The 25723-nt window shown below is 50.1% G+C and overlaps 10 protein-coding genes across 10 annotated transcripts; 8 read left to right on the top strand and 2 right to left on the bottom strand.

Moving 5' to 3' along the window:
* Positions 1-375: 375 nt before the first annotated feature.
* On the top strand, positions 376-2292 carry N7517_011175 (PPIL2 family peptidylprolyl isomerase; the record flags this gene model as incomplete). The annotated part of the gene is made up of 4 exons (XM_056728898.1): positions 376-385; positions 448-464; positions 543-1726; positions 1782-2292. 4 exons carry the CDS (start codon positions 376-378, stop codon positions 2290-2292), a joined length of 1722 nt encoding a protein of 573 aa, XP_056574713.1.
* Positions 2293-4949: 2657 nt separating this feature from the next.
* On the top strand, positions 4950-6752 carry ptcG (type 2C protein phosphatase PTC1; the record flags this gene model as incomplete). The annotated part of the gene is made up of 2 exons (XM_056728897.1): positions 4950-6227; positions 6285-6752. 2 exons carry the CDS (start codon positions 4950-4952, stop codon positions 6750-6752), a joined length of 1746 nt encoding a protein of 581 aa, XP_056574712.1.
* An 872-nt stretch (positions 6753-7624) lies between these two features.
* On the bottom strand, positions 7625-8744 carry N7517_011173 (mitochondrial 54S ribosomal protein mL67; the record flags this gene model as incomplete). Its single annotated transcript, XM_056728896.1, has 2 exons — positions 7625-8353; positions 8475-8744. 2 exons carry the CDS (start codon positions 8742-8744, stop codon positions 7625-7627), a joined length of 999 nt encoding a protein of 332 aa, XP_056574711.1.
* Positions 8745-9055: 311 nt separating this feature from the next.
* N7517_011172 (putative UV radiation resistance protein (UVRAG)) lies at positions 9056-10893 on the top strand (the record flags this gene model as incomplete). Its single annotated transcript, XM_056728895.1, has 2 exons — positions 9056-9118; positions 9175-10893. The coding sequence occupies 2 exons, from the start codon at positions 9056-9058 to the stop codon at positions 10891-10893; spliced, it is 1782 nt and encodes a 593-aa protein (XP_056574710.1).
* A 532-nt stretch (positions 10894-11425) lies between these two features.
* On the top strand, positions 11426-14701 carry N7517_011171 (Zn(II)2Cys6 transcription factor domain-containing protein; the record flags this gene model as incomplete). The annotated part of the gene is made up of 5 exons (XM_056728894.1): positions 11426-11537; positions 11592-13397; positions 13447-13494; positions 13547-13860; positions 13913-14701. The coding sequence occupies 5 exons, from the start codon at positions 11426-11428 to the stop codon at positions 14699-14701; spliced, it is 3069 nt and encodes a 1022-aa protein (XP_056574709.1).
* Positions 14702-16138: 1437 nt separating this feature from the next.
* N7517_011170 (uncharacterized protein) lies at positions 16139-16405 on the top strand (the record flags this gene model as incomplete). Its single annotated transcript, XM_056728893.1, has 1 exon — positions 16139-16405. One exon carries the CDS (start codon positions 16139-16141, stop codon positions 16403-16405), a length of 267 nt encoding a protein of 88 aa, XP_056574708.1.
* A 13-nt stretch (positions 16406-16418) lies between these two features.
* Positions 16419-17732, top strand: N7517_011169 (pepsin-like aspartic protease; the record flags this gene model as incomplete). Its single annotated transcript, XM_056728892.1, has 3 exons — positions 16419-16747; positions 16803-17326; positions 17395-17732. 3 exons carry the CDS (start codon positions 16419-16421, stop codon positions 17730-17732), a joined length of 1191 nt encoding a protein of 396 aa, XP_056574707.1.
* A 555-nt stretch (positions 17733-18287) lies between these two features.
* N7517_011168 (PalH/RIM21 family protein) lies at positions 18288-20626 on the top strand (the record flags this gene model as incomplete). The annotated part of the gene is made up of 3 exons (XM_056728891.1): positions 18288-18396; positions 18490-19102; positions 19153-20626. The coding sequence occupies 3 exons, from the start codon at positions 18288-18290 to the stop codon at positions 20624-20626; spliced, it is 2196 nt and encodes a 731-aa protein (XP_056574706.1).
* A 417-nt stretch (positions 20627-21043) lies between these two features.
* Positions 21044-23274, top strand: N7517_011167 (uncharacterized protein; the record flags this gene model as incomplete). Its single annotated transcript, XM_056728890.1, has 2 exons — positions 21044-21151; positions 21202-23274. 2 exons carry the CDS (start codon positions 21044-21046, stop codon positions 23272-23274), a joined length of 2181 nt encoding a protein of 726 aa, XP_056574705.1.
* A 1372-nt stretch (positions 23275-24646) lies between these two features.
* N7517_011166 (uncharacterized protein) lies at positions 24647-25211 on the bottom strand (the record flags this gene model as incomplete). Its single annotated transcript, XM_056728889.1, has 2 exons — positions 24647-24914; positions 24943-25211. 2 exons carry the CDS (start codon positions 25209-25211, stop codon positions 24647-24649), a joined length of 537 nt encoding a protein of 178 aa, XP_056574704.1.
* Between the last annotated feature and the right edge of the window lie 512 nt (positions 25212-25723).

The raw sequence follows: 25723 nt of genomic DNA, 5'->3' as shown, positions 1-25723 counted from the left end.
CCAAGCACTATGCGATACCATTATTATCCACGGGCCTAGCTGCAGATTAGTCACACCTGTCTTTGTCTACGGGTCTCCATGAGCTATATAAACTCCGTGACAGTAGATTCAGCATTTGCATTTAGCTCTGTCGGTCTTTTTGCTCTATTATAAAGTTGTAAACCAGTCAAGATCAGCCTATATTTACTACTATATTGCAATCCTGATGTTTCTAATCAAGTATTGTCAAAGCATCTAGACTTTTGACTATGCTGTAGATTCTATTTTATATACTTTTGGCAATATCATTAGTCCGGTACTAATCCCAAAGCGGTAAGCGTGCCGTCATTTGATCTCCGCTGCGCGAAAGTTGCTAGAACAGCTTGATCTTCAACTATGGGAAAAGGTATGTTTCGCCTGAGCACCTTCTTGGCTTACACAGATTCAAACTAACGTCGTTGAATATAGGAACCGATAAGCTTTACGTATGCGACACCCTCGTTTTCTACATTCCACTCTCCTATCGCATCTTGAATCCCCGCTGATAATCGTATTTTCTCTAGATCACACACTCTGAGTGGGCATCGGAAGATGCTTTCTCGGCCAGTGCTGGCGCTGGAGTTTCCAAGGCCAAGAAGGGTGGTCCTCACGCCGCGTTCAAGCGCTTGCCGTTCAATTTCTGTTCTCTCTCCCTCCAACCATTTTCACACCCGGTTTGCACGCCCACAGGAACGCTTTTCGATCTCACGAATATTTTGCCATGGATCAAGAAGCATGGGACCAATCCCGTCGACGGGACCCCGTTAAAGAGCTCGGACTTGATTAAGTTGAACATCGCGAAGAACGAGGATGGCGACTACGTCGACCCGGTGACCTACAAGATTCTGACAGATAATACACATATCGTCGCGTTACGGAATACAGGAAATGTATTTTCTTGGGATACGGTGGAGCGACTCAACATCAAGGGAAAACTGTGGCGCGACTTGGTCACGGATGAGGAATTCAGCCGAAAAGATATTATCACCTTGCAGGACCCGCAGAATATTGAGTCGCGCAACCTCAGCTCGTTCAACTACATCAAGGAGGGAGAGGCGGGAATAGTGGAGGGCCAAGAAACCTCTGGAAGCGTCAACACCAGTGCGCTCGGCAGCGCGGCAAAGATCCTGAAAGCGAAAGAAGCGGTTGCAAAGGCACGGTCAGAACGCGCTCAACAGGCTAGTTCTGCTGCGGCCGGCTCGAAAGCAGTTTCGAAGACCGGAGCTGCGAATGTGGCTGCCAAGGGACAACTGGGAAAGCCAACACCCTACAACGCTGCACGGTTTACTACGGGCAAGGCAGCTGCCTCGTTCACTAGCACAGGGCTAACACCTCACACATCTGCCGAGCTAGCGGTATTATCGGAGGAGGAATACATGCTCAAGCGGGGTCGCGTGAAGGCCAAGGCTTACGCGCGCATTGTGACCACCGCCGGACATCTTAATCTGGAGTTGTATCCCGAGCATGCACCCAAAGCCGTCTGGAATTTCCTTCAGTTGGCCAAGAAGGGTTATTACACAGATGTACCATTTCACCGCAATATCAAGGGCTTCATGCTTCAGGGTGGTGACCCAACTGGTACCGGACGAGGCGGCGAGAGTATTTGGGGCAAATACTTTGCAGATGAGTTCGACGGGCCTCTGAAGCACGATTCCCGAGGCACGCTGAGCATGGCCAACAAGGGCAAAAACACAAATAGTAGTCAATTGTAAGTGACCCCTTGCGACCGCCCTGATTTAGTGAACGCTAACATGTGCTTTCAGCTTTATCGCTTATCGAGCCCTACCCCATCTCAATCTCAAGCACACCATCTTCGGCCGTCTTATCGACGACCCAACTCCTTCATCTACTACTTTGAATAAGCTAGAGGTCCACCCGGTGGAAGCAAATACAAACCGTCCTACACCCGATATTCGCATCAAGGAAATCACTGTCTTCGTTGATCCGTTCGAGGACTTCCTCACCCAGAAGCGCGCCGAAGAAGCGCGCGCCACAGGTGTCACGGGTCCTTCTGCGGAAGAGCAAGATGAGACTGCTCGCCGTGTGGATGATGAAAGTGTCACTTGGACCGGGAAGCGAGTTCGCGGTGCTGACGCGGACTCGAATGATGCCAGTGCCTCGGGTGTTGGAAAGTATCTGAAGGCAGCACTGGCAGACCGGGGTGGACAGGAAGAAGATGAGATTGTGGAGGTTTTGGACGATGAGCCTGCGCCTGAGCCCGCTCGTAAAAAGGCCAAGGGGACTGGAGGCTTTGGAAACTTTAGTTCGTGGTAATTCCAAGCCTTCTTTTTCCTCCTTCTATTTGTACTTTACTATAAATATGCTTGATTACTTCCTGCAATGTTGGATTGCAGAAACAGATTACCTACATACACGCCTGATTCATGTTAAACCATGCTCAATGGCACATGGTAAAGGTGACTTCGAATATCACTTATGAACTGAACATGTATAATGCGAGACTTCCGTCGGACACAGAGATCCTGTATGTTGTAGTGATTTTGCCTTCAACAAATGTGTCATCATAAGCAGATGCCAATAACTCTTTCTTCTAAATGGACAATCATACCAACGTTGTGGAAGGTATGTAGTAATTGATGTATTATTAGCACCGATTGACGTGCAAAAGGCGTCAAACACGGTCTTCTCAAAGCGTCCGAGTAAGCCCATGAACATCCCGAGGTTGTACCTTGGCAACGTACTACATACTTGCCTACATATAGAGCACCCCTGTATCGGCCTACAGCTAAGCGCTAACATAATTGCGTCACACATAGGTGTCCAACAAAACCCTTCTATCTGCTCGCTCAGAACCAATACTTTGCTGTCTGCCTTGCACGCCCTGTGCGCTCAGCCTCTAAGTATACTCGGGAGAAGTCGATCTGAGACCAAGAGGTGATGTTAGCCAACCATTTCTTCCCACTCTAGCAACAAAGCCAGAGGAGCTATGTAATATCACAAGGACATGTTTCTACTGGTGTCTGGCTCTTGGGAACTTTTTGCTCTGTCCAATCATTTATATCAGCGCCGGATAAGCGCTCACGTTTTCTGAGCCAGTTGATCTGAGCAGTGGTTGATCACAGCACTAAGTGTGTCATCTGCCACAATTACGCGCCAGGAATAGGGCTAAGCTTAGTTGTACATCTATTTTTGAGCTCAATTGTGCACTGAACTCTCGAACGCCTTGTCTGCCTTGCGTATCACATTGTTTCAGCCTCCGGATTTGGTCAGTCGTCTATTGTGCGCATCAAACTACCCGACGACCTACGGATATAAATACAGCACCTGGTCCTCATATTTTGGAGAATTAGAAAAGAATCATCAATCATTGAATTTTGCTCAACCCTTTCTCGGCAACGTCAGTGTCAAAGAAACCAAACCGTCTCATGATGACAGAGGCTGGCAACGATTCCGGTGAGAGGAGGACACATACAACCGAAAAAGATCATGCGAGAGTATGAGAAGTGATGAGATAACTTATTGGAACTTCGATGTTAAAATGATTCTAGCATTGAATAGTCCGGAGTGTGGCTGGCTTTTTCTCCGTGTCGGTCTTAGTTAAGTGTGTTTTGTTTTGAGGATGATAGTGTACTTCCAAATTTCAATCTTGCGAGAAATTAATAGATGATTCAGTGCAAGCCTGGTAGGCATTTATCCTCACGACACTCTGTCTCTGGTTATAATGTTGGTCATTTTGGCCATTGTATGTCTGGTTTCCCACGAATGTCCAATATTTTGCACTAGACATCCTGATTGATATTTGCCCCAGCCACGATAAGTCACCAAATCTTGAAATTAAGTATCTTTTGGCATGTCATTCCCATAGAAAAGGTACGAAGGATACAAAATCATTAACCCTTGAACTAGTTAGCTAAACTAAATAAGAGGACTACATATAAACTAAGCATGATCATATCATTGTATTGTTCTAACCAGGACTAATGCTAAATTATTATTATAGAGCCATGAGAGCCTTGCAGTTTATTATGTACGTAGATAGTTCAACGTACTACTGTCTCCTATGTATGTACCTAACCTCCCTTGTCCCCAACTGACGCATATATCTTATTTATTTCTTAGATCCCATCTAGGAACATACAACATCCGAAAGTGGCAAGATAAGCAGAAACAAGATCATCACGTCATCGACCGAATGCGGAGAGTAAGATGAGATTCCCAGATTCATAGATTCATATTGCCTATATATCCTTGAAATAGAATATAAAATATAATGACATATGAGTTAGATTACATGAATTACCCCGTATATCAGATCGATTGATTTCCACCCCGACAGTCTTGGCTCTCTCCGCCCACTGCCGTCTGAGCCGTCAGCGGAGTTGGTTTTCCTCTTTACCTTTCTTTCCACCTTTCATCTTTCTTCACTTACAATCCCATTCTATCTTCACTAGTAAGTCCTTGTCTGTTTCATCCACCGATCTACTCTATCTGCCTTGGGATATCTACGGGTGTTAGACCATCGGACGCGCGCTATACACCAAATGGGCTATGTGCATTGTACGGAGGATTGATGGGTTTCATATATTTGAATTCCTCTGATTGGTCTTTTTTTGCTTATTTGTGTTTCATATTTTATGTGGAAGAGAACACTCCCCCGTGATTCTATGCCCCCCATTGACGTCTGTGCCGCTCACTGCCTAAACCATCTTCTACTCCGTACTTCCTCTTATCTCTTCAGCCACCTTTCTGCCACGAACTCATCGCTGATTTATTTCAGCACTTGCAGCCCAATTCCTCCCACTTCCACCTCGATCGACCGATCCCTACGTCAGCCTCGCCCCCTCCGTGTTCGCCCCGCCCATCACTAAACCACCATCCCCCGATCCACCAATTCCTCTTGAAGGGATACAATCAAGCTGGCAGGAAATAAGCGCCGCAGTTTTTCTTCGCAGGGTGGGTTACTGAGCAGAATGTTCAGTGGCTCCTCGAGCCCACCTAAAGACAAAGTAGACGCACTCCCAGAGGCCGGGCTCGACACCAGCACCTTGGCCCTCCAAACCGATTCCAATTCAATCGCCACCAGTCCACGTGAGAAGAGATTCTCTCCGCCCAGCGCTGGATTTTTCAATCGTCGACAAAGCGAAGAACAGAGTACCGCTGGCGATAAGAAGCGCAGGAGTAGTACCGTCACCAAAGCGGCCAACTTCTTCAGTAACGCCAAAAGCTCCCTGAGCTTGAACGGTCGGGATAGTTCGGCGATCAGCACCAGTCCCTCGATTGCGGAAAGCCCGCTACAGAAGCTTGGAAAGATGGACCCAGCTCTCAGCGTCCCTCAAGGGTCGTTCAATAACTCCGCCGGAGAATCCGCCCCGACTGCTCGATCCTCCTTCCGTGTTGGTGTCACCGAAGACCGGAATCGCAAATGTCGCCGGACAATGGAAGATACGCATGCCTATCTCTACAACTTTCTGGGCACCCCTGCCCCGACTATACCGGAGATAAATGGTGTGAGCTCCCCTAAGACCACCGCGTCGCAGTCATCAGAGGATTCATCTACCATGGTAGAAACAGACAATGGTTATTTTGCAATTTTCGACGGACATGCTGGCACTTTTGCCGCAGAGTGGTGTGGAAAGAAGTTGCATTTGATTCTCGAGGAAGTCATGCGCAGAAGCCCAAGCACCCCCGTTCCGGAACTCCTCGATCAGACTTTTACCAGTGTGGATCAGCAGTTGGAGAAATTGCCTGTCAAGAACTCTGGGTGTACAGCCGTCACTGCAGTGCTTCGGTGGGAAGATCGTATACCCAACGCACAGTCGGCCACCGGCTCTTCTGCCCTTGGCCCGGCAGCTGTCGCGGCGACGAAGGCGGAAACAAATTCAGAGAATATCGAAACCCCGACTCAAGCTACCCCAGGCGCCTCTGCTGTCCTGCCGAAATTGCAGGATAAGGCTATTCGGCAACGGGTTTTGTACACAGCCAACGTCGGTGATGCACGCATTGTATTATGTCGAAATGGGAAAGCACTTCGTTTATCCTACGACCATAAGGGCAGCGATGAGAATGAAGGGAGGAGAGTTGCCAATGCTGGCGGGTTAATCCTGAACAACCGCGTAAATGGAGTTCTGGCCGTCACCCGTGCCTTAGGCGATGCATACTTGAAAGACCTTGTGACTGGGCATCCCTACACAACAGAGACAGTAATCCAGCCAGATGCTGATGAGTTTATCATCTTGGCCTGCGATGGTGTAAGTTGAAATCCATTCAATGTTGATGATACAAGAAAGCTAATTATACTCCAATAGCTGTGGGACGTCTGCACTGATCAGGAATCAGTCGATCTAATCCGGAATGTTCAAGATGCTCAACATGCCTCTAAGATTCTTGTTGACCATGCGCTTGCACGGTTCAGCACCGACAACCTGTCTTGTATGGTGATTCGCCTCGACTCCAACCGCGTGAAGGACGTTGTCAACCACAATACGGAACTGATAGGAGTGGACGGGGATCCACTTACGAAGGTAGCCCGGGGTGTGAGTGAAGCCGATAAGATTGTCGAGAGAGCACAGAAGAGCATCACCTCTTCCGGTCTTGCAGATAATCCGGTAGCGGCAGAGAAGGCCAATGAAGAGACTCTTCAGAGAATGGCCAGCCAAAATCACAAGCAAGAATCCGGGCCTGAGATGACCATTAAAGAGAGTAACGACCTTCCCTGTGTGGACATCCTGAGTCCGAAGAGGAGCCCGGAAAACCCGTCAGGCTCGACTCAGTGATTTTACGACATGTTATGAAGCCGAATCACCATTCTGATGCTGTGAAAAACGAATTGATAGAACGTGTTCATTGCTTTCTTTTCGTCTACTATCTACCTCTGGTGCTTCTGGGAGCAATGTACCTGACCCGGAATATCTTCTGGAGTTTCCCTTTCTGTCGCTTACTTATTACATTGCAAATTGGCGTCAATGGGGCACACTGGTTGCCCGTTGGCCTCATTTTTCAACGTTTTGTTTATTAGGATATCAGACTTGGTGGTCTTGATGCCTTTTTGTTAGCATAAGTCTTCTATTACTAGGATATTTGTCCTGAATTTGGCCTCCATGAAATTAGGCTCTTTTGTTGCTTTACATCTAATAACTGTTTCAACTTAAGAAATGGTACATATGTATTCGTCTGTACGCGCTGCATTTGTAGGGTGATTATGATAAGTTGATGGACATGGTTTACTGTGTTATGTAGAATGACAGTCACTTTTTGGTTGCTATGGACCAAATCAAGATCTTGTTCTGGAGCACCGTAATTAGTCGACAAGGTCTTTTGTGCTTTATATCCTCTTTTACACTGTCCATCTAGAAGATGAAGATGATACCACGAAAGAGACATAAGAAACCACACCTGAATAGGATCCTAGAAAAGATGCCAAAAGAAGAGACCACATAAAGGTGACCCCTTCTGGTGATTTGATATATCTAAAAGTACAATTTATGAATGCTAGGATAAGCTAGACAGGAAGACAAGAGAGAAAGTACAAAAAGCACCAACCATCAGGCCAAAGCCAGAGGGAAGTGGATATCAACACACAAAACAACCCGCCTTGCGCTTGAATGAGCAACAGACAGGAGATAAGAACCTCAATGACGCCAAACGTCTACGCCTGCTCAAACGAACCATCGGCGATGATGTCCTCGGTAGGGACCGGCAGGTCCTCCTGTCCAATCATGTGGTTTCGAGTCCAGCGCAGCTGACCGTGCTCAATGTAATCGGGCCAGTTCTTCGCGAACTGCGCATCGTACGTATCCTGCCACAAGATCTTGACAGACTGCTCCTTTGGAGCGTTGTGATCCGCACTAATCTCAGCCTGCAGCTGCTCCCCGAGCGATGCAACTTCGTTCGCACGTGCCTTAGCCTGCTCAGCCTCCTTCAGGAGAGCCTCACGTCTGCGCCTACGGGCCTTGACAGTCTTGTATCCAGACTTGGTGCTCTCCGGCACACCCTCCACGATATGGTCGCGGTGCTTCTGCAGAACGAAAGCAATGTCGGCAATCGCGGTGGCCTTCTGGTTCATGAGGGCGTAGGCACGCTCCTTCTTCATCATGATTTGACCCAGTCTTCCCATGTTTTCCTTGTCCCATTGCTTCTGGTCCCGTAGATCTGCTGGCCGCTTCGAATCGAGATATTCTTTTGTCACGGTGATCATTTCCTTGGGCGGGGAGAGCTGGCGCAGCAGAGCGAATTGTCGCAGGTGGTTATAGACGTTCAATCCGACTTGCGCCTCGTTGAAGTGCACGGAAAAGTATGGCACCCACATATCCTTACGGACTGTGGCGGGAATGGTCTTCTTGCCGTGGTTGACACATTGCTTGATAAGGTTGGTTTTCTAGAGGTCCGACAAGTTAGAAAATTGCGATATGACGGGCTTGAAGGGTACGGCAGCATAGGGAGTTTTGCTAGAGACCAAAGGTTCCAATGCCCCCACCAGTACAGTAAAAGAAACTCACCTCCAAATAGCGGGTCAATGAGTACACGACCTGTTTTGTGCGAATGTTGTTGTACACGAAGATGTTCTTGCCGTGGGTGACAGAGTTCAAGGCCTTCTGTAACCGCCGACCTTCCTTCTCCTGGTGCTCTCTGAATGCATTTGAGCCCGGTACTCGGGGCTTTCCTTGAATTGGTGTTGTTGGATCAATCGGTGGCCGGCGGATGAATTTCGTGGCCGCAAGTGCTGTTGAATCCAGCACTTTCTGGAAGGACTTTGCGTTGGAGGCCATTGCGGCCGGACCGGAGGCTGCGTACAGTCGATCTGAAAAGAATTAGGGCAGTGAGAGGCGCGGGTTTATTGCATTGGTGGGAAGCGCTAGACGGTGTTGATAGAGAGAGACGGGAGGTCGATTTTTTGACGGGGAACGCTGAGGTCTTGGCACTTGCTCTCCGCATCATCTCTTATCAGCTCACTCTCTCTCTCGCCAATTCAATTGCTTCCAACTGCGTTTTGCTTATTTTCTGTCTTTTTTAATATGATTGACTTGGTCTATTTGCGACGCACTAGTTAACTACCGCGCTTCCCCGCAGCGCTGGCGTTATGGATAAGGACACGGAGCATGATACAGGTGCCCGCAGAGAGCGGCCATGGCTATATGCATGGGTATGTATGGAAAATGGAAGAGAACACGATGGTGCGAGATACTGACAAGCTATTAGAACCGTAGGCTTCGGCATTTACAGGGAATTTCTATACGCAACTTGGTTGTGACGCCTCCCCCGACTCGAGCTCGCGGCAAGACTATTGATGACGACGATATCCCGAATACTTTAAAGACGCCCTCGAAGATCCTATCGCAGAGCGAAAATAACACCTTGCACCCCTCGCGATCCTTCACTGATCTGAAGTCACATTCGAGTCAACATGACAATGCAAAGGAGCCCCCAATGCGTTCGCGTCGCAGAAGTACTCTGTTCTGGAATGACCCCAATCCTCGAACCCGGCAGGTTAAACTTGAAGATATCATCAATAGCCGCATGGCGGATACATTCTTCTCACTTCATTGCGAGGGCCTTAACGAGCCGATCTATATTAGCGAAACGGTCGACCGTGCCAACAATCCGAATTTCCGATCTTTCGATTTGAATCTATGTGGCCCATATGTCTCTCGAATGGACGAATTGACTCTGAGGCTCTGGACAAAGACTGGTGACATGTCTGAGTTCATTCTACTAGTTGAAATACAGCTGCATTTGCGATCACTGCAGTTCTTGGGGAAAACATTGGAGAGCTTTCACCAACCACTTGCTGCGAACTCGATCCTTTTCCACTTCCCAGACGGTGTGTATTCCAACCTCATTGACCTTCCGCTGGTCGAGACATCACTCCAAACTGCAGGACAGAAGTCCATTGCAGACGGTACCGCCTTGCCAACTTCGTCCTACGACGCTTTGATGAAATTGGCCAATTTGGACGAATGTGTACAGGATGCATTGGCAACCAGGGAAAAATTGGAAGCTCAGATTAGCTCAATTCTACAGCAGAACGAGCGCTCACTGAATGTAACGAGTGATGCAGCTGCAGCACATGAAAAGCTTGCTCTTACCAAGCAGTATGTCGCCATGGAGCGCAAACGAGTCCGTGCCGCAGTCAGGCGCAAAGAGGAGCTTATTGCCAGTATCAAAGCCCGAAAGGAAGCGATGCAGCAAGGCCGTAGTGCTCAGGAAAAGACACGCAGTCATCTTCCTGAGGCTCAGGAGAGATTGGTTTCCAGCGAGCAATTGCTTGACCAAAATGAGGAGGATACCAAGGGCCAGCTCCGACGTATTGCTGAAGATCTTCTCACAATTTACCCCATTGAACCCATTCCTGACCAACCTCTGGCATTCACCATCGCCGGGCTGGCTCTTCCAAACTCAACCTTTGAGGATATCGACCGTGAGGTAGTTGCAGCGGCATTGGGGCACACAGCTCACTTGGTCTATCTGCTCTCATTCTATCTGTCGGTGCACCTCCCATACTCGATCAACGCGAACGGGTCAACATCGTTCATACAAGACCCCATATCTGCCTCACTCCCACAGCGCACTTACCCCCTCTACCCGGTGAGTGTCCAGTACCGGTTCGAGTACGCGGTCTTCCTCCTCAATAAAGACATTGAATACATCCTCATCAAACAAGGATTGCGCGTTTTGGATATCCGACACACTCTTCCCAACCTCAAGTACCTCCTTTACGTTCTTACTTCTGGCGATTCGGTGACCCCCGCCCGGAAAGCTGGTGGTGTTCGAGCTCTCGTTGCTGAACAGTCCACTCCTAATCTGTCACGGCGTGGTAGCGTGGAGAGTGGTGCATCTGGTGAGGTGGTCCATCCGCGTAAAGCTTGGGAGTCAATGTCCCGGATGAACGTCAGCCTTGCTTCACACAGGGTGAAATAGTCCTGACAAGTTTTGTTTTTCCTAATACAGATGATTTGCACAAGGCTGAATATGCTGTTTAAGCGAGCATTGACACCAACTTTTGGCTGTGGCATCCTTGCTTTTTACTAGTCTTTTTGGTAGTCTCAGATATTCTGTGTACAACATAGATGTCTTTTAAGATATTTCCCCCCAGGTAGACAGCAGAAAAGGACGGAAACAAAAGCATAGTTTGTGTTTAAGACTTTTCTATGTATAACCTTTGATGTACATGTATACATATGCTATATGCTATGTAGTATTGATATATCCCTTCTGTCTTACCCCGCAGAGTTCTCACCCTCCAGGGCTAGTCTCCAAGGCTAGTCCAGTGCAAACTCTGACTTCAATATTTTGGGATCCCTTCTAGTAATAAGTACAATCCCATTCTATTTATGTGAAGGGCTTTTTTGTCCGAGTTGTCGGAGTAAGAACACCCCCACCGCCTTTTTAAGGCTTATCTCGCTTTCCATCGCTTTGTGTCGGAGCCTTCCCCATCATTGTTATCCACGAAATGGGGGACAATAATAGTGTCTACAGCAAGGCGGAGTCGGATGCACACCATCGCCGAGGATATCAGGCCTGTGATCCATGTCGAAAACGCAAGGTCAAATGTGACCTAGGAAGTATGGGCCCATTCCCTTCTATTCTGTGGCCGAACTGACCAGAAAAACCCGAAGGTGTCGATAATCCCCGCCCCCCACCCTGTGTTCGATGTCGTCGCGAAAGTAAACGATGTGAATTTTCAGCAACTCGCCGAAAGCGCAAGACCTCCGATGCTGAGGAAGATGAAGTGGAGGCAGCGGCGATCCTCCATCGCGACAAGCGAATGATGATTGGGGAGGTGGCCAAGAATGAACCCTTGGAAAGTCCAGTTGAAGGTCCGACATTTGCGCCTTCCGATCCACCTCCATTTGACCATGAAGCCGTGCGTGCCCAACAGAGATGGTCCGAGGCACCCCCTGCACCTGCACCTACAGCCCAGCGGTACACGCCCAGTGCGCCAATATCACGAGCTCCCACATACCCCGTCACCGAACGCCCCGCACCTAGCTATGGAGGGCCTCCCATGATGAATCGCACTGCGGTGGAGTTGCTGTCCCCTGCAATTACAAACACCCACGACGCTTTACATCTTCTCTCTGAGGCTGCAGGTAGGACAGAGGATCTCAACCGCCAGAGCCTTGAGAATCGGTTTGCTGCACGGCAGTCTGTCTCGTCTTTCAATTCGGGGCCTTCACCTCTACCGCAAGGCAGCTCGCCTCGAAGCCTGGGTGGGTCCTTTGTGCGGACACCTCGATCAGGGATGTCCATGGGTGGGTCTACATACTACCCGGCTGGTGCTTCAGGGCCGGTAGATCCCCAGATCGCCGACCCCGGCCCTCAGAGGGAAAGCCCAGTCAACAACCCTCCCCCAGAGCCGGCATATCTTGACGCACTCCGAGCCTGGTCGCGATTGCGATTCGTCCGTGCCGGCTGGCTTACAGTGGAGGAGGGCATGGACTATGTGGAGTATTACTATGAACACCTCGCACCGATGAGCCCTGTTGTAATTCCTGACTTTTCTCATCCCTCTACGCACCGCACATTGCTCACCGATGAGCCGGTGTTGGCGGTTACAATCCTCACCATCGCGTCTAGGCATCTGAAACCTAAGGGCGAGGGTGCCAATACGCGAGCGTTTTATATCCACGACCGTCTCTGGGCATATCTGCGCAGCATGATTGAACGTCTATTCTGGGGCCAAGAGAAATTCGACGCTGGGACATCGGGCATTGGCCGACCTCGATCACTTGACTTGAGTTCACCAATGACAGGCAAGGGTAGTGCGAGTGGGCAATTGAGGTCATTGGGCACTGTAGAAGCTATGCTACTCCTTACAGAGTGGCACCCACGGAACCTGCACTTTCCACCGGGCGACGATGAGAATTCTCTCTTGGATACAGACCCGCAGACACACAGTCGGGACCATGACGGCGAGCATACCAGCAAAGGCTCTGAGGGAAGGGTCGCGTTTCAGAAATGGCTGGAACCGGCTTGGCGATCGGACCGGATGTCATGGATGCTACTGAGTACGGCGCAAGCTCTGGCTTTTGAGCTTGGCGTCTTCGATCCTAAAGGAGATGCCAAGGCGGCTAATGAGCCGTTATCTGAGCAAACACGGAAGCGTCGACTACGGCGTTTGATTCTTGTGTTTATCACGCACAGCAGTGGACGTCTAGGGATTCCTTCTATGCTCCCATTGCCTCAATGGGGGCAGGATATCACGCCGACGTCTGCCGATGCCAATGATGCTGATGCCAATCTTGATCGGATGCAGGATTGCTGGATCAGCATTTCAAAAATTGTCTATCAAGCCAATCATTTGCTGTTTGCATCCAGTGATCAAACGATGGATTTGATCAGGACTGGGAGATATCGTGAGAAGATCGACCGCTTTCAACCGTACCTACGGGATTTCCAACAGCAGCTGGATAGTGTTACTCGTAAGTCAATTGACCGTTGGTTATGGGTAGAAAAGCTAACGGAAAGCAGTCTCACCGGCTATGCGGAGCGTTTTACTGATTGAGCTTGAATATACCCGTAAGTCGACCCAACTGGATTCGCTGAAGGATAACAGCTAATGTAGAACCAGGTCTATATATCAATTCCCTCGCTCTACAAGCGGTCGTTGATCGATGGACTACCATGTCCAACGAGTCCGCTCAGGGTCACAATCAGACCCAGAATGGCCAACCAGGATCGGGCCCGGCTAATAGCAGCCAAAGCTGGTTCCAAACGTTGAATGAGCTCTACCGTGTCAATGAGCATTATATCCAGGAAGTCATCGATTCCTCGCGCAAAATTCTGCAGACAGTATTGGAAGGCCTCGTCCCCGAAGGTCGTCTCAGACATGCACCTATTCGCACGTTTTTCCGAATCTTGTCTGGAATGATATTCATCTTGAAGGTATGGTCTCTGACGGAAACCTTGGCGATTATAATGCTAATATTAGCTATAGACATTCACACTGGGTGCTAGAGAAGACGATGTGCGGGTCTCTCTAGACCTGCAGGACCGGACGGTGGAAGCACTGCGCAATTATGTCGTAGATGACGTGCACCTCAGCAACACGGTAGCCCGGCTTCTCGAGCTCCTCACCAGCAGCATCCGAACGCGCTTCTTGCGCTTTGCACCGCACGACCGGGGCGCAGACGGAGAGGGACATGATCGCACCTCGGTCCCAGGCTCTCGGCCTCATTCACCATCGCGCGAGAATCAAACAGCTCGTCGTGACGGCCCGAATGCTTCTTGGTCCGCCAACCAGGGTCCTGATACGACGTCAGGCGAGTCGGGCCTAGGATATGTGGATACTCCTGGCGCCGGGGGCCACCCGATGGTATCAGCGCACGATCCACTGGCGAACATTCCTGCTCAGCCGATTAACTCGTCCAACCTCAACGTATCCTTCATGCCGCCTCCGCCGTCCGTGTACCACAATTACTACGACTCGAACTCGACATTCCCTGCCAATGATATGGACAGGTCATCGCCAAACCATGTTGCATCATCACAAGGCATGGGCGATAGCCACCACCACTCTACCTCCGGCGCGCTTCCGGATTGGTTTGCTCTGCCTCTTGATCAATTCTTCAATAGCTCCACCGCCGTTGTTGACCAGGGTCTCGGTGGGACTGGACCCATGCTTGGCGAGTTTGACATGCTCGAGGTACTCCTCAACGAGGGGTATGATGGAAACGCCAATGGCGATGGTGAGACTGGGGCCGGGCTATCGTCCCAGTACCTGTGATGAAAATAATGATTACGAATAACTTGGTTATATTCTTCCAAGTCTTACGCCTTTTTGGAGTTTTGGAGTCTAGCTCATGTTCTGTACCCCTTTTCCCGTGATGCTTGATATTATATACCCCTGCGGGATCTGCTCACGTTTCTTATTAATCGGCTGTATACGATATCATTTGCCGTAATTTGCTTGAAACTGGAAAAGGCTTGACAACTCCGATATCAATATATTCTTGCTATATTAGCTCATGGCTGTGCAAATCACTAGAACTATCCGGCGGTGTCCGTCGGCATATTAGATTGTGGGGTCACTTGTTTCATGCAGGAATAAGTACGAAGTACAATATACGGAGTACCTTGGCTTTCACATGATATCTGTCTTGAACCGCGGAGGTCGAAGCTTTCGGGTGGCTGGTTGGTTTGAATTATAGTGACGATACTATGGTTGTTTAAGAGAACAGTGATATAGTAAAGGTCCCATATTTGGTTACAGTGTCTACTTCCTTCGAAATGAGTGAGCAAGACCCTGGGAGTCTCTTCATGCACTGTAAGTAATGCAATTGATGGCACGTTGTTATGTTCTGCTTAGTATCGCATGGCACTCGATCATCTCTGCCAATTAGGGTCTGCTTTACTCCCGGGCTTACTCCCGATCCCACGATGAACTGATCAGCATATCGACGGCCGCTAGATCCTTCGATGGCTTCGGCGCAGGCGATAAGAGCCGCTATTTGGTCTTCTTCCGTGAAGGGTCACATCGTCTGACCGCGTCTGTGGACTCGAGGTTCTAGTGGGGAGTAGAGTATGCAATGCAGGGACGGATGCCCGTCGGAGATTATACCTGTTCTCGATTTTATTCAGAGCACATCCCGGTGAGAAGCTTTTTAGAAAGGTTAATCCCAAATGATTCACCAACAAAAATCGTCTCCCAATTTACCCAAATGGAGCGATGTGACCTAGTTGACGCTTTGGAGTAGGTGATTGGTTGACGTGGACATAACGGGTGAAGATCTTCAGGGCTTTTACTAGTCTCGATGGTCCAAACACTTCATGTAGCGTGACTCGCATGACAGAAGATATAGTGCTCTTGGTATCGGCTAACCCAATAACAGCCTATTGTCCTCTCACACAAGTATGGCCAAGTATGGCCAAGTATGGCGATCGACCTGCCTTCGCCCAATGAGTACCAAGATACAGTCTTCCAAGACAACGCCTTGTCTTGGCCGGAGTTCTCCGTTCTGCATCTTAGATTGCTTGTCACAACCAAGCTCCCTGGGCACTATGCTTGTGTCGCATTCTATACATCTCCCGGTCTCGTGTGCTGGCCGCACTAGTCCCCTCATGTCCAATTGATCCCGTCTAGCTTCTTGAACCCCTGTCGCTATGTTCTTTTCGGCTTGACCCCTCAATCGCCTGCTTGGCGGACTCCGTCGTGCTATCCTGGATGGCTGATGGCGTCCGTGACGATCTCGAAGTTTCCCCTCGACCCGACTGCAAGTTGCTGGATCGTCATGTTGCCTTCCTAGAAGAGCACTATCACCTTCCCCTAGATGTTGCGATAGAGAGCTCAGTTGATGTCTTCTACTCTCGGACGCCGGCGGATGGCTTCTATCAGAAAAGCTATAAAGGAGGTCTTGCCTCCAGCTGTTTCTGGAATCCATCCTCTTCTGCATCTTCATTCACTCTATTAGATCTATCCATTGTTCTATAGAACCACCATCACTATGGTTGTCTTCAGCAAAGTTACCGTTGCCCTCGCTTGCTTTTCGGCCGTTGCCTCAGCTGCAGCTGTGCCGGTGAAGAGTCCCCGTAAGGGCTTCTCTGTGAAGCAGGTGAACAAGACTCCTACCGGTACCAGAACTGTCAACTTGCCTGCCATTTACGCCAATGCATTGGCCAAGTATGGCGCTACCGTCCCGGCCCACGTTCACGCTGCTGCCTCTAGCGGCTCTGCCGTTACCACCCCCGAGGATGGCGACGTCGAGTACCTCACTCCAGTCACCATTGGCGACTCCACCTTGAACTTGGACTTCGACACTGGTTCTGCTGATCTGTAAGTTGGTTGAGATGACATGTCCAGCGAGAGCAACAACTGACAGTTCATACAGCTGGGTCTTCTCTAGTGACCTCTCCACTTCGGCGCAGAGCGGCCACGACATCTACGACGTTAGCAGCAGCGGTACTAAGCTGGCCGGTTCTACCTGGTCGATTTCCTACGGTGATGGCAGCTCTGCCAGTGGTGATGTCTACAAGGACACTGTATCCGTTGGAGGAGTCAAGGCTACTGGCCAGGCCGTTGAGGCTGCCAAGAAGATCAGCGCCCAGTTCTTGCAGGACAAGAACAACGACGGCCTGCTGGGTCTGGCTTTCAGCTCCATCAACACCGTCAGCCCCAGCCCCCAGAAGACTTTCTTCGACAACGTCAAGTCCGAGCTTGACGCGCCGCTATTCGCTGTGACCCTCAAGCACGGCGAGCCTGGCACCTATGACTTTGGCTACATTGACAAGGAGAAGTTCACCGGAGAGGTGGTCTACGCCGATGTTGACAGCTCCGAGGGCTGGTGGACTTTCACCGCCGACAGCTACAAGGTCGGCACTGGTGCTGCTGGTCCCTCTATCACAGGCATTGCCGGTGAGTTACATTCCTTCCTTGTGTGGATATCCATGTTTTGTTCAGCACTGACCTCTCGAATCATATAGACACTGGAACCACCCTCCTCCTGGTCGATGACTCTGTTGTCTCGGCCTACTACAAGAAGGTTACTGGCGCTAAGGACAGCTCTTCCGTTGGTGGCTATGTCTTCCCTTGCTCCGCTACTCTGCCTGACTTCACTGTGAGCATTAACGGCTACGACGCCGTTGTTCCCGGTGAGCACATCAACTATGCTCCCGTCACGACCGGTAGCTCCTCCTGCTACGGTGGTATTCAGAGCAACTCTGGCATCGGCTTCTCCATCTTCGGTGATATCTTCCTCAAGAGTCAGTACGTCGTTTTCGACTCCGAAGGACCTCAGATTGGCTTTGCTGCTCAGGCATAAATCTCTTGATGAGACCCATGGAGAATTAGTGATTCCATGTGATGAATGTTGTACAGCGAAGAGCGATGTGATACATGGATGATAGATATGCTGGATTTGGATCAGTTGACATAGTAAATTTTGGCCCTTGCCTCAGCTGAGCTTATACATATCAATAGAATGGACATATAATTGGTGACACTGAGATAAAAATAAAGTACTTCGTATTTTGTACTCCGTATAGAGCTTAGAGCTGAACAAGAAATGTGGCGATTAACAGGAATTTGTGGAGGAGCCAATGCCGAGCCTGCGGATCATCCTTCGACTCCAGATTTCTACCTCTTAATCCCTCTGTAGATATTATTTACTATCTATGATCTTCTGGGAAAAAGAAAAAGAAAACATATTCTCGGAATATCTCACACCGCCGTCATTCCTCCCCTTATCCCGACCTTCGGACGTACTCGAGCAATGGAAGTCTAAAAGGTCTGTGACACGGGCGCATCGGTGGAAATTGCGCGGTATATGAACTGCTCCAGGGACGGCGATTCGAGGCCGTTCATATCGAGTCCGATCATGGAAAATGACTTCCACTTGATTCCCCGCCAGATCTGGGCGAATCCAACTCCGACGACGACGAAGATCTATTCCCCCGGTTGTACGCCTGTCGTCTTGCCCAGTAATGGTATGTCCCCCTTTCCTCGTCTTGCTGCAGATCGGTCGGAGACTCGAGTATCTGAACGTGCTAGAACCGTGTCTAATCGCAATGTTTTGATAGGACTCGTATATCTCAACAAGTCATTTGCTATCACCCTCAGCGAAAATGCCATCTTCGAACCTACCTGCACAGGCTCCCCAACCGATGAGGTTCACATCTCCGCCGTCCTCGATACCCGCGATCCCTTCTATTCCTCCATTACCCCACAGCTATATGCCATCGGCTGTGCTACCGTCGTTAGCTACCTACTCGTCATAATCCTTCTCATCACACCGCGCACATTCTACGTCGGCGGCCCCGGCGGCGGCGGTGCCAATTTCCTCGGCCGACATGGGATGATCAAAGGCTCGTATAGCGGGAACTCGTCGGTGGTCGGAGTCGGCGGACGACCATGGCTACAGAAAGTGGCTGCGATCTTGGTTGCGATTTCACTGACCATCGCCACGGTCGATTCCTTCAGAGTCGCCGAGCGACAGTATAACTATGGATTTTCCGACGCGGAGGCGCTTTCCCAGGAGGTTATCGATGGGATGGAAATTCGCATCGTGCGCGTCATATCGAGCACGTTTCTGTGGCTTGCGCAGGTTCAGACGTTGATTCGATTATTTCCGCGACATAAGGAGAAAGTCATGATCAAATGGGCTGGGTTTGCATTGATTGTGCTGGATACGACGTTTAGTATTATGAATAACTTTTGGGGGGAGGCTCTTCGTCACGACCCAGGTTATACGAGGATGCTATTCCTGCTTTGAGCTACTTGTTCGAGTTGTCGCTTAACCTTCTCTATGCTGCTTGGGTGATTTTCTACTCGATATCGAAGCACCGATACGCGTTTTTCCACCCCAAGATGCGGAATATCTGTTTAGTGGCGCTTCTGTCGCTATGCGCCATTTTGATACCCGTTGTCTTTTTCGTTTTGGATATTGCCAAGCCCGAAATTGCTGGCTGGGGTACCTATATTCGATGGGTTGGGTCTGCCGCGGCTAGTGTGGTGGTTTGGGAGTGGGTGGAACGCATCGAAGCGCTGGAACGAGATGAAACCAAAGACGGGATTCTGGGCCGAGAGGTTTTCGACGGCGATGAAATGCTTGAAGTTACTCCATCAGAGGAAGTTGACTGGCCACGTTTCTCGCCACAAGGACCCGACCAAGGCGGCAATGGCGCATCGTCTGGATGGGGTGGCATGATGGGCTTAGCCCATCGCCCTCTGCGAGCTCGGGCTGGATTACCTCGCGGCAATCGAAAGAAAGGTGCCGAAGCACCACCATATAACCAAGCCGCTGCGTCCGCGCCGCGGGGCCCAGACGATAACCGGCCCACTCCACCCCCAGTGACGACCACACCGATTAGCCGTGCTGATACTACCAGTGCAGCAAGCACAGTGTACAATGTACGGTATCATTCAGTGGCTAGCCCTACGCCTCCCGCCGTAATGCCAAACATGCAGGAGGAGGAATTGGACGAAGCCAAGGAACTGGAAAGCAGGGAACCACATACTGCCGATCCAAATGATCATGCTCTGTCTGCTCAAAATACCCGAGAGCAGTCCCCGCAGATTGTCCAAGCCGATCCGCGCTGGCATGTTCTCCTGCATCCGTTTAAGAGACGACGTGCATCTCTGCCGAAAGAAGTGGCATCTGCACAAGCCGGAGAAGAATCCTCAGAACACAGACAATCTGCTGCAGCGCAAGAGGCCGCAGAAACGAATGCTGCCCGATCTCGAGCCGATCATTTCTTTTCTCTCCATCGGAAAGCCCGATTGGGCACTGGACCCCAAAACTCCGATGGCTCATTACCAGTCACCGTTATCCCAGCACGTCGTCGCGGCCAGCACACATGGTCACCGCAAAACCGACTGCTGGAGGACACTCGGCCACCAGGAGAGAGTCGGCCGATAGAACCTCAACACCACGAACCGGCCCCTAATCGGCCCAATTTGCCCGTGCGGGTGATTCCTTCTCAACCACAAGCGTCTGCTCCATGGACGGAGGCAGACGTAGAGCGAGGAGGCGGGGATTATGTCTTGCACTATGATCCTGAAGCTGCGGCACTGGTTAACGAGGACGTTAGCCATTTGGATGTCACAAATTATCGACAAAGCTGGACAGATACGACATACTCGGACGAACGAAATGATGTGTCAGCGGAAGGACCGCAAGCCGAGCACGGACCTAATGAAGGCCGAAACTCTACATAGACGCCACGGTTGGGCGTGTGGGATGCAGATTCAGCAGCCCCTGACGGTTTTTTTTGGGGGTGTTATATGGTGTTATATTTGGTTATACCTGGTTATACCTGGTTATCTTGATCATTTGGTTTTGGAGTATAGGATTTGATGGAAAAAAAGGTGTTGGGAGGACTTCAAATTAAAAAGATACCCATTTTAATATTGGAATTGAATATAATATATACATATTTAGCTACATTTGGATATATTTAGCTACAGGCTACACTTTTATATCCATAATCAGCTATCTCTGCTTGGCTGACCGAGTGGCTTACCAACCTTAGAGGCTTACGGAAGTGGAGAATTTTCACTCGGGAACTCACAATCCCGGTGCTTTTCCCCCGTATTCTTTGTATCCATGTGACAACTCACCTTGGATGTCGCATCATGGCGGCTGTCAATCGAAATATGTTCGGTGCGAACATAACTCAACCGCCTGGCGGTGCTCAGTTGATGGTTCTGCCGTTGAACCTCATCGGCGAGATTGTGTCACATGTAAGATAGCGCCGCACATCCCCCCGTGTCCATATCTAATATGTTGGTAGGTCGAGGACACAGGTGATCTCGCCCGGTTATGTCAAACATGTCGGGTCCTCAATTATATGGCGCTGCCGCAGCTATACCGGAGCCTAACACTGACTTCCTACGACAAAATCCGTTATCGCGGCGAACAACCAGAAGGAATCGGGAGCGCTAGTCCCTTCACAATGGGGTTGAATGCGATCATTACGCGATCTTATGCGACGCTGATACGGTCGATCACACTGCGGGGGGAATGGAAGGAGCACGACTTGGAGGAGCATGCCCGAGTCGGCCGGGTGCCCGACTCATCGATGTTGTTGAACATCGCCGCCCGCGCCGCCATAGATCGCATGACCAATCTGGAAAGCTTCCATTGGGAACTGAACACCAAAATGCTCGACACGGTTTATTCAGGGTTGACACAGCTGCCGAAGCTCACCTCCCTAACTATCAGGTTTCCCTCCAGTCGTCATCCACAGCCCACTTTCGTGATCCCAGGGATGCCGCATTTGCGATGTCTGAAAATCACCGATATCGACCCGCTATGCTACCCCGATGATATTGCCACTCTTCTTTGTAAAAGTAGGAAATTACGCGAATTGAAATTACATTGGTCGCCACGGATGCGAGATGCACACGAGCCTAGTGTCTCCCTGCATGATTACTTCCGCAAGCTGATCGCAGCCAAGCAGCCCCTGGCGGTTAAGAAGATGTCGTTCCAGAATTTGTATGCCTTCCACACCGAGGATTTCAACTTCGCTTTTGATCCAACTACCGTCGAAGATGTCACATTCCTCACTGGTGTTGAGGGCACTAGTCTGGTCAACACATTCGTCGAGAGCAGCTGGCCGACAGTCCCACCACATGCTAAACTCCGGATGAAATCCGTTCGGATGGATGCAGTGTCCAGACGAAACTCGGACTTCATTGGGAATTTCTCTGGACTCGAGCGGCTATACTTTGTCAATGTCACCACCGAATCAAGCGACCTCCTCAACTCCCCACGACCCGGAGGAGGCGCGGCCTCATCCGCGCTCACACCCCCGGTATCCGAACACCATTTATCTGGTGCACCCAACGGAACCACAACCAACTCCCCTATTACGTCTGCTTCTCCAGCTAGCCAGCTCAATGCTACAGCTAGCTTGCGAGATCTCTACCTCTCGCACATTACCACAAATCATGGCGCGACATTGCGCCACCTCCTTCTCCCATCTAAATGGCCCCTCTCCACCGGAATGGTCGCGCGACTCGTCCACAGCTGTCCGAATTTGGAACAGCTCGCCCTTGCCACCGAATTTTCCAGCATGGATTCGCTGGGCCTACTAATCCCCTTCCTCCGGAAATTGAAAGCGCTCCGGCTTCTCATACCCCAGCTACCCGGACAGTCTCCAAACGGACCTGGGTGTTCTGCGCTGAAGAAGTGGCAGTCCGCACGAGAGACAACATCGTTTGATACGATTCAAAAGGTGCAAGAGACCTTCGCAAATGCCAAGACTCTTGCAGAAGTGGTGGACATCGACGACTCGATCTTGTCCGAAATGTTGAGCTACGACCTCGCCAACCAACAAGTCTACGGAAATGTGAAGGTCATCAGCATGGGCTGGAAAGCCTGGGAACTAAGGGACTTCTACAAAGCCCCCATCCCAGCAGGGATCAGCAAAGACACCCCAACACCAACAGATGGCGATAATCCATCCCCGGAGACCACCACAGACAGCCCTGTTCCCACGCAAAGTATCAACGGACTCAGCGCACCAGATCAACCCGCTGTCGCGCATAGATCGCCAGATACACAGACGACACATATCTCTTCTTGGTCGCATCCATCCGGCCCAAGACCGGGCGCACCACAATCAACATTAGGGAAACGGTCACGCGATCAAGATGACAGTGATACTCCCAGACCAGCACCCAGCTGTCCGCCGACCTTCAATAGAAGCGAAAACTGTGAGGATCCTACGGCCTTCTACCCCGGCTGCTACCCATACACCCTGTCCGAGGATGGGTCTGTGTGGAGACGGCGCGTGAGAAGGGTAGGATGGGAGGCTTTGCAGCATTGGGAGGTGTGGGCTTTGGACGCGCAGGAGATTTGAGATACATATCCTTTGCTTTCTCGCGTCATGATACGAAGGACTTTAGCATACGAATGAGCGGGTGTTGTTTTTTCAACCCAGGGCCCTGGGTTTGGGGGGTTTTGTTTAGAGTAAAGGAAGTTATGGCTTCACTCTCGGCGTTGGAAAAGTATATACACATATGGAGGTATCTTCTCCTCTCTCTTAGGGATATATAGGTCGATGAGGCTCATATTCCTCTTATTTATAAATTGGATTTCGGATTCTCTAATATGGAGCTGTTCAGAGTGAGAATTCAACCAACTTAAACAAGCAGGCTACGGTTATGTCCATATTCTCGGTGATTTCCACTCTATGGAGCCACTCGAGAGATAGGTCATTCTTGATTTAGACGTTACGGCGCTCCATAAGAAGTCTCAGAACTGCTCGATCAAGTTAATTCTATTCCTAATAACGAGTTTAATGATTGATATACCTACTAATTTTTGGAAGGGGTTCATTCCTAATGAATTTGAATAGCGAACGAAGAAGCTATTTACAGGAAGAGCATTGCCGGGGCCGCCTCGCCGCCGTTCTCACCGACTGTGGTGGGCTTCGACCCCTGGACAGCACCGCGACTGCATTGATAAAAACAGAGCGATGAGGTGTCATATGTGTGCTTGTTCCTGAATCAATCATCTAGCGAGAAGTGTCGTTGCCATCATCAGCAAGCTGTCCCTTGCCCCTTTAAACACCTCCACAGGGATTCCATCCACCGCAAGCACCATCACGTCCTCGCCCTCTACGAGGGCCACAGAAAGCACCACGGAAGCCATTGCCATGGGCACCACCGTCCCGAGTGAGGAAAATAGATGGAAGCTGAATTCCGTAGTCCCAAACTCCTATCGTTTTTTCCCATCCTTCATTGCCGATTGCAAGTGTTCCGATAGTCCTCGAAAAGCCCGCGTATCGATGAGGCTCTCTTCTTGGCCGATAACCGATGTTTCATAGCGAGGCAAAGTTTCCAGTAGCCCCAGCACAGCTACACTGCAATTGCAGAGTCTGGGTACTGTGGAATGTTGCACATGGTGCCTTTCGAGCTTCTGGAATATGCGCGGGTTTTCCATGATTTTCCAGAATTCCACGGAAAATTGCGCTGTTGATGCTGTACACCCCTTGCATTTCCTTCACATCGACATTGTCATTGAAAGTTCCACCATGGGTTCAGAAATCGCCAGTGAATAGCGGCTTTGCGATATACTGTTCTTCCTTCCTCTCAAATGGTATCGTATTGAGCCTCCATGTGGAATATCGCGGCAATTTAGAGTCGGAAGACCTAGGAGGTAATTCGAGAGAGAAGCCGATGGACATTTGGTTGCTCCCATTGACGATCCTGATACCTAGGGGATCAGCTTTAGTTGTGCCGTCCAATATTCTTGGTGCCGATATCCCGCGCTGTAGCAAGAGCTTCTCTCATCGCTTTCCGGAAAAGAGTTAGGTCGACGATGCCAGGGGCTTTGTCGAGGTCTCCACACTCGATATGGTACCCGGAAATGTCCATGAATTTGATCAAGCAGGTCTTCGATTTGGTTTTGACGTCGCTGAGGAGCACGGCCAGGTGATGGTGGTCCGTGCCGACTCTGTCGATCACGCTGTCTAGGGTTTGTTCGAGTTTGTAAGATCTGTCAGAGCCATAGATATGCGTAAAACTGGCGTGTAATTGTGCGTGGCATATAGACAAAGCTCTTGAGGGGGGCGACCGGCCCTAGTGTGAAGATTTCCGTGGATGATTTGACGGCCGACTCGCTTTTGCTACAAAGGTTGCCGATCTTGTGAGCGTAGGTTCTGCCTACCAAGGGAATACCTCCTGTAGCGGTATCATCGAATGCAACTCGAAGGACATAATCGAAGCATAGCTCGTTCAGACCGAAGGAAGATGAGCGAAGCTCCGGGTTGAGAGGTGCCTTTGCGGCCGACATAATCATGGCAGCGGCCGATGGTAGAGCTGATGGTAGTGATGGAGATTTGTGATGAATCCAGATGGGGTTTCGGGTCGGTGTTGAGGGTTTCTCCTAGTCCTTGCGAGCTCCATTACATGGCCAGGAGAGCTCAAATAGCTGATTGTCACAGGTACGCGGTCTTTGGGCCATCTGGTGGGCCCAGCCCTGGTACATTCATCGTGCTCTTGTGTGGCCCCGGGGAAGTCGTTGAAAAGAATCGAGGGGCGTCATTTGGAGTGATTCGATTCGCATTCCGGGTCACCCTCGCCTTCTTTCTGAAGTTTTATCCGATGCCCTCAATAAGCTCCTGTCATGCAAGTTAGTATCCGGAGCCATTGATATCTGTGAAGAGAGCGTAGAAACTTACGACTTCTTCATGGGCCTGTGAACTGTTGAAGAAGGATGGCATAAAGCCGTACCTCATGTTGCAGTATGAGGGATACTGACAGAATATTCCCCAGAAGGACAGTGACATCAGTGTCTATATCCTA

The sequence above is a fragment of the Penicillium concentricum genome (genome assembly GCF_028827145.1).
Source record: "Penicillium concentricum strain IBT 3081 chromosome Unknown utg000006l_segment0_segment0, whole genome shotgun sequence".
NCBI classification, from domain to species: Eukaryota; Fungi; Ascomycota; class Eurotiomycetes; order Eurotiales; family Aspergillaceae; genus Penicillium; species Penicillium concentricum.
This window is presented reverse-complemented; position numbering and strand designations above follow the sequence as displayed.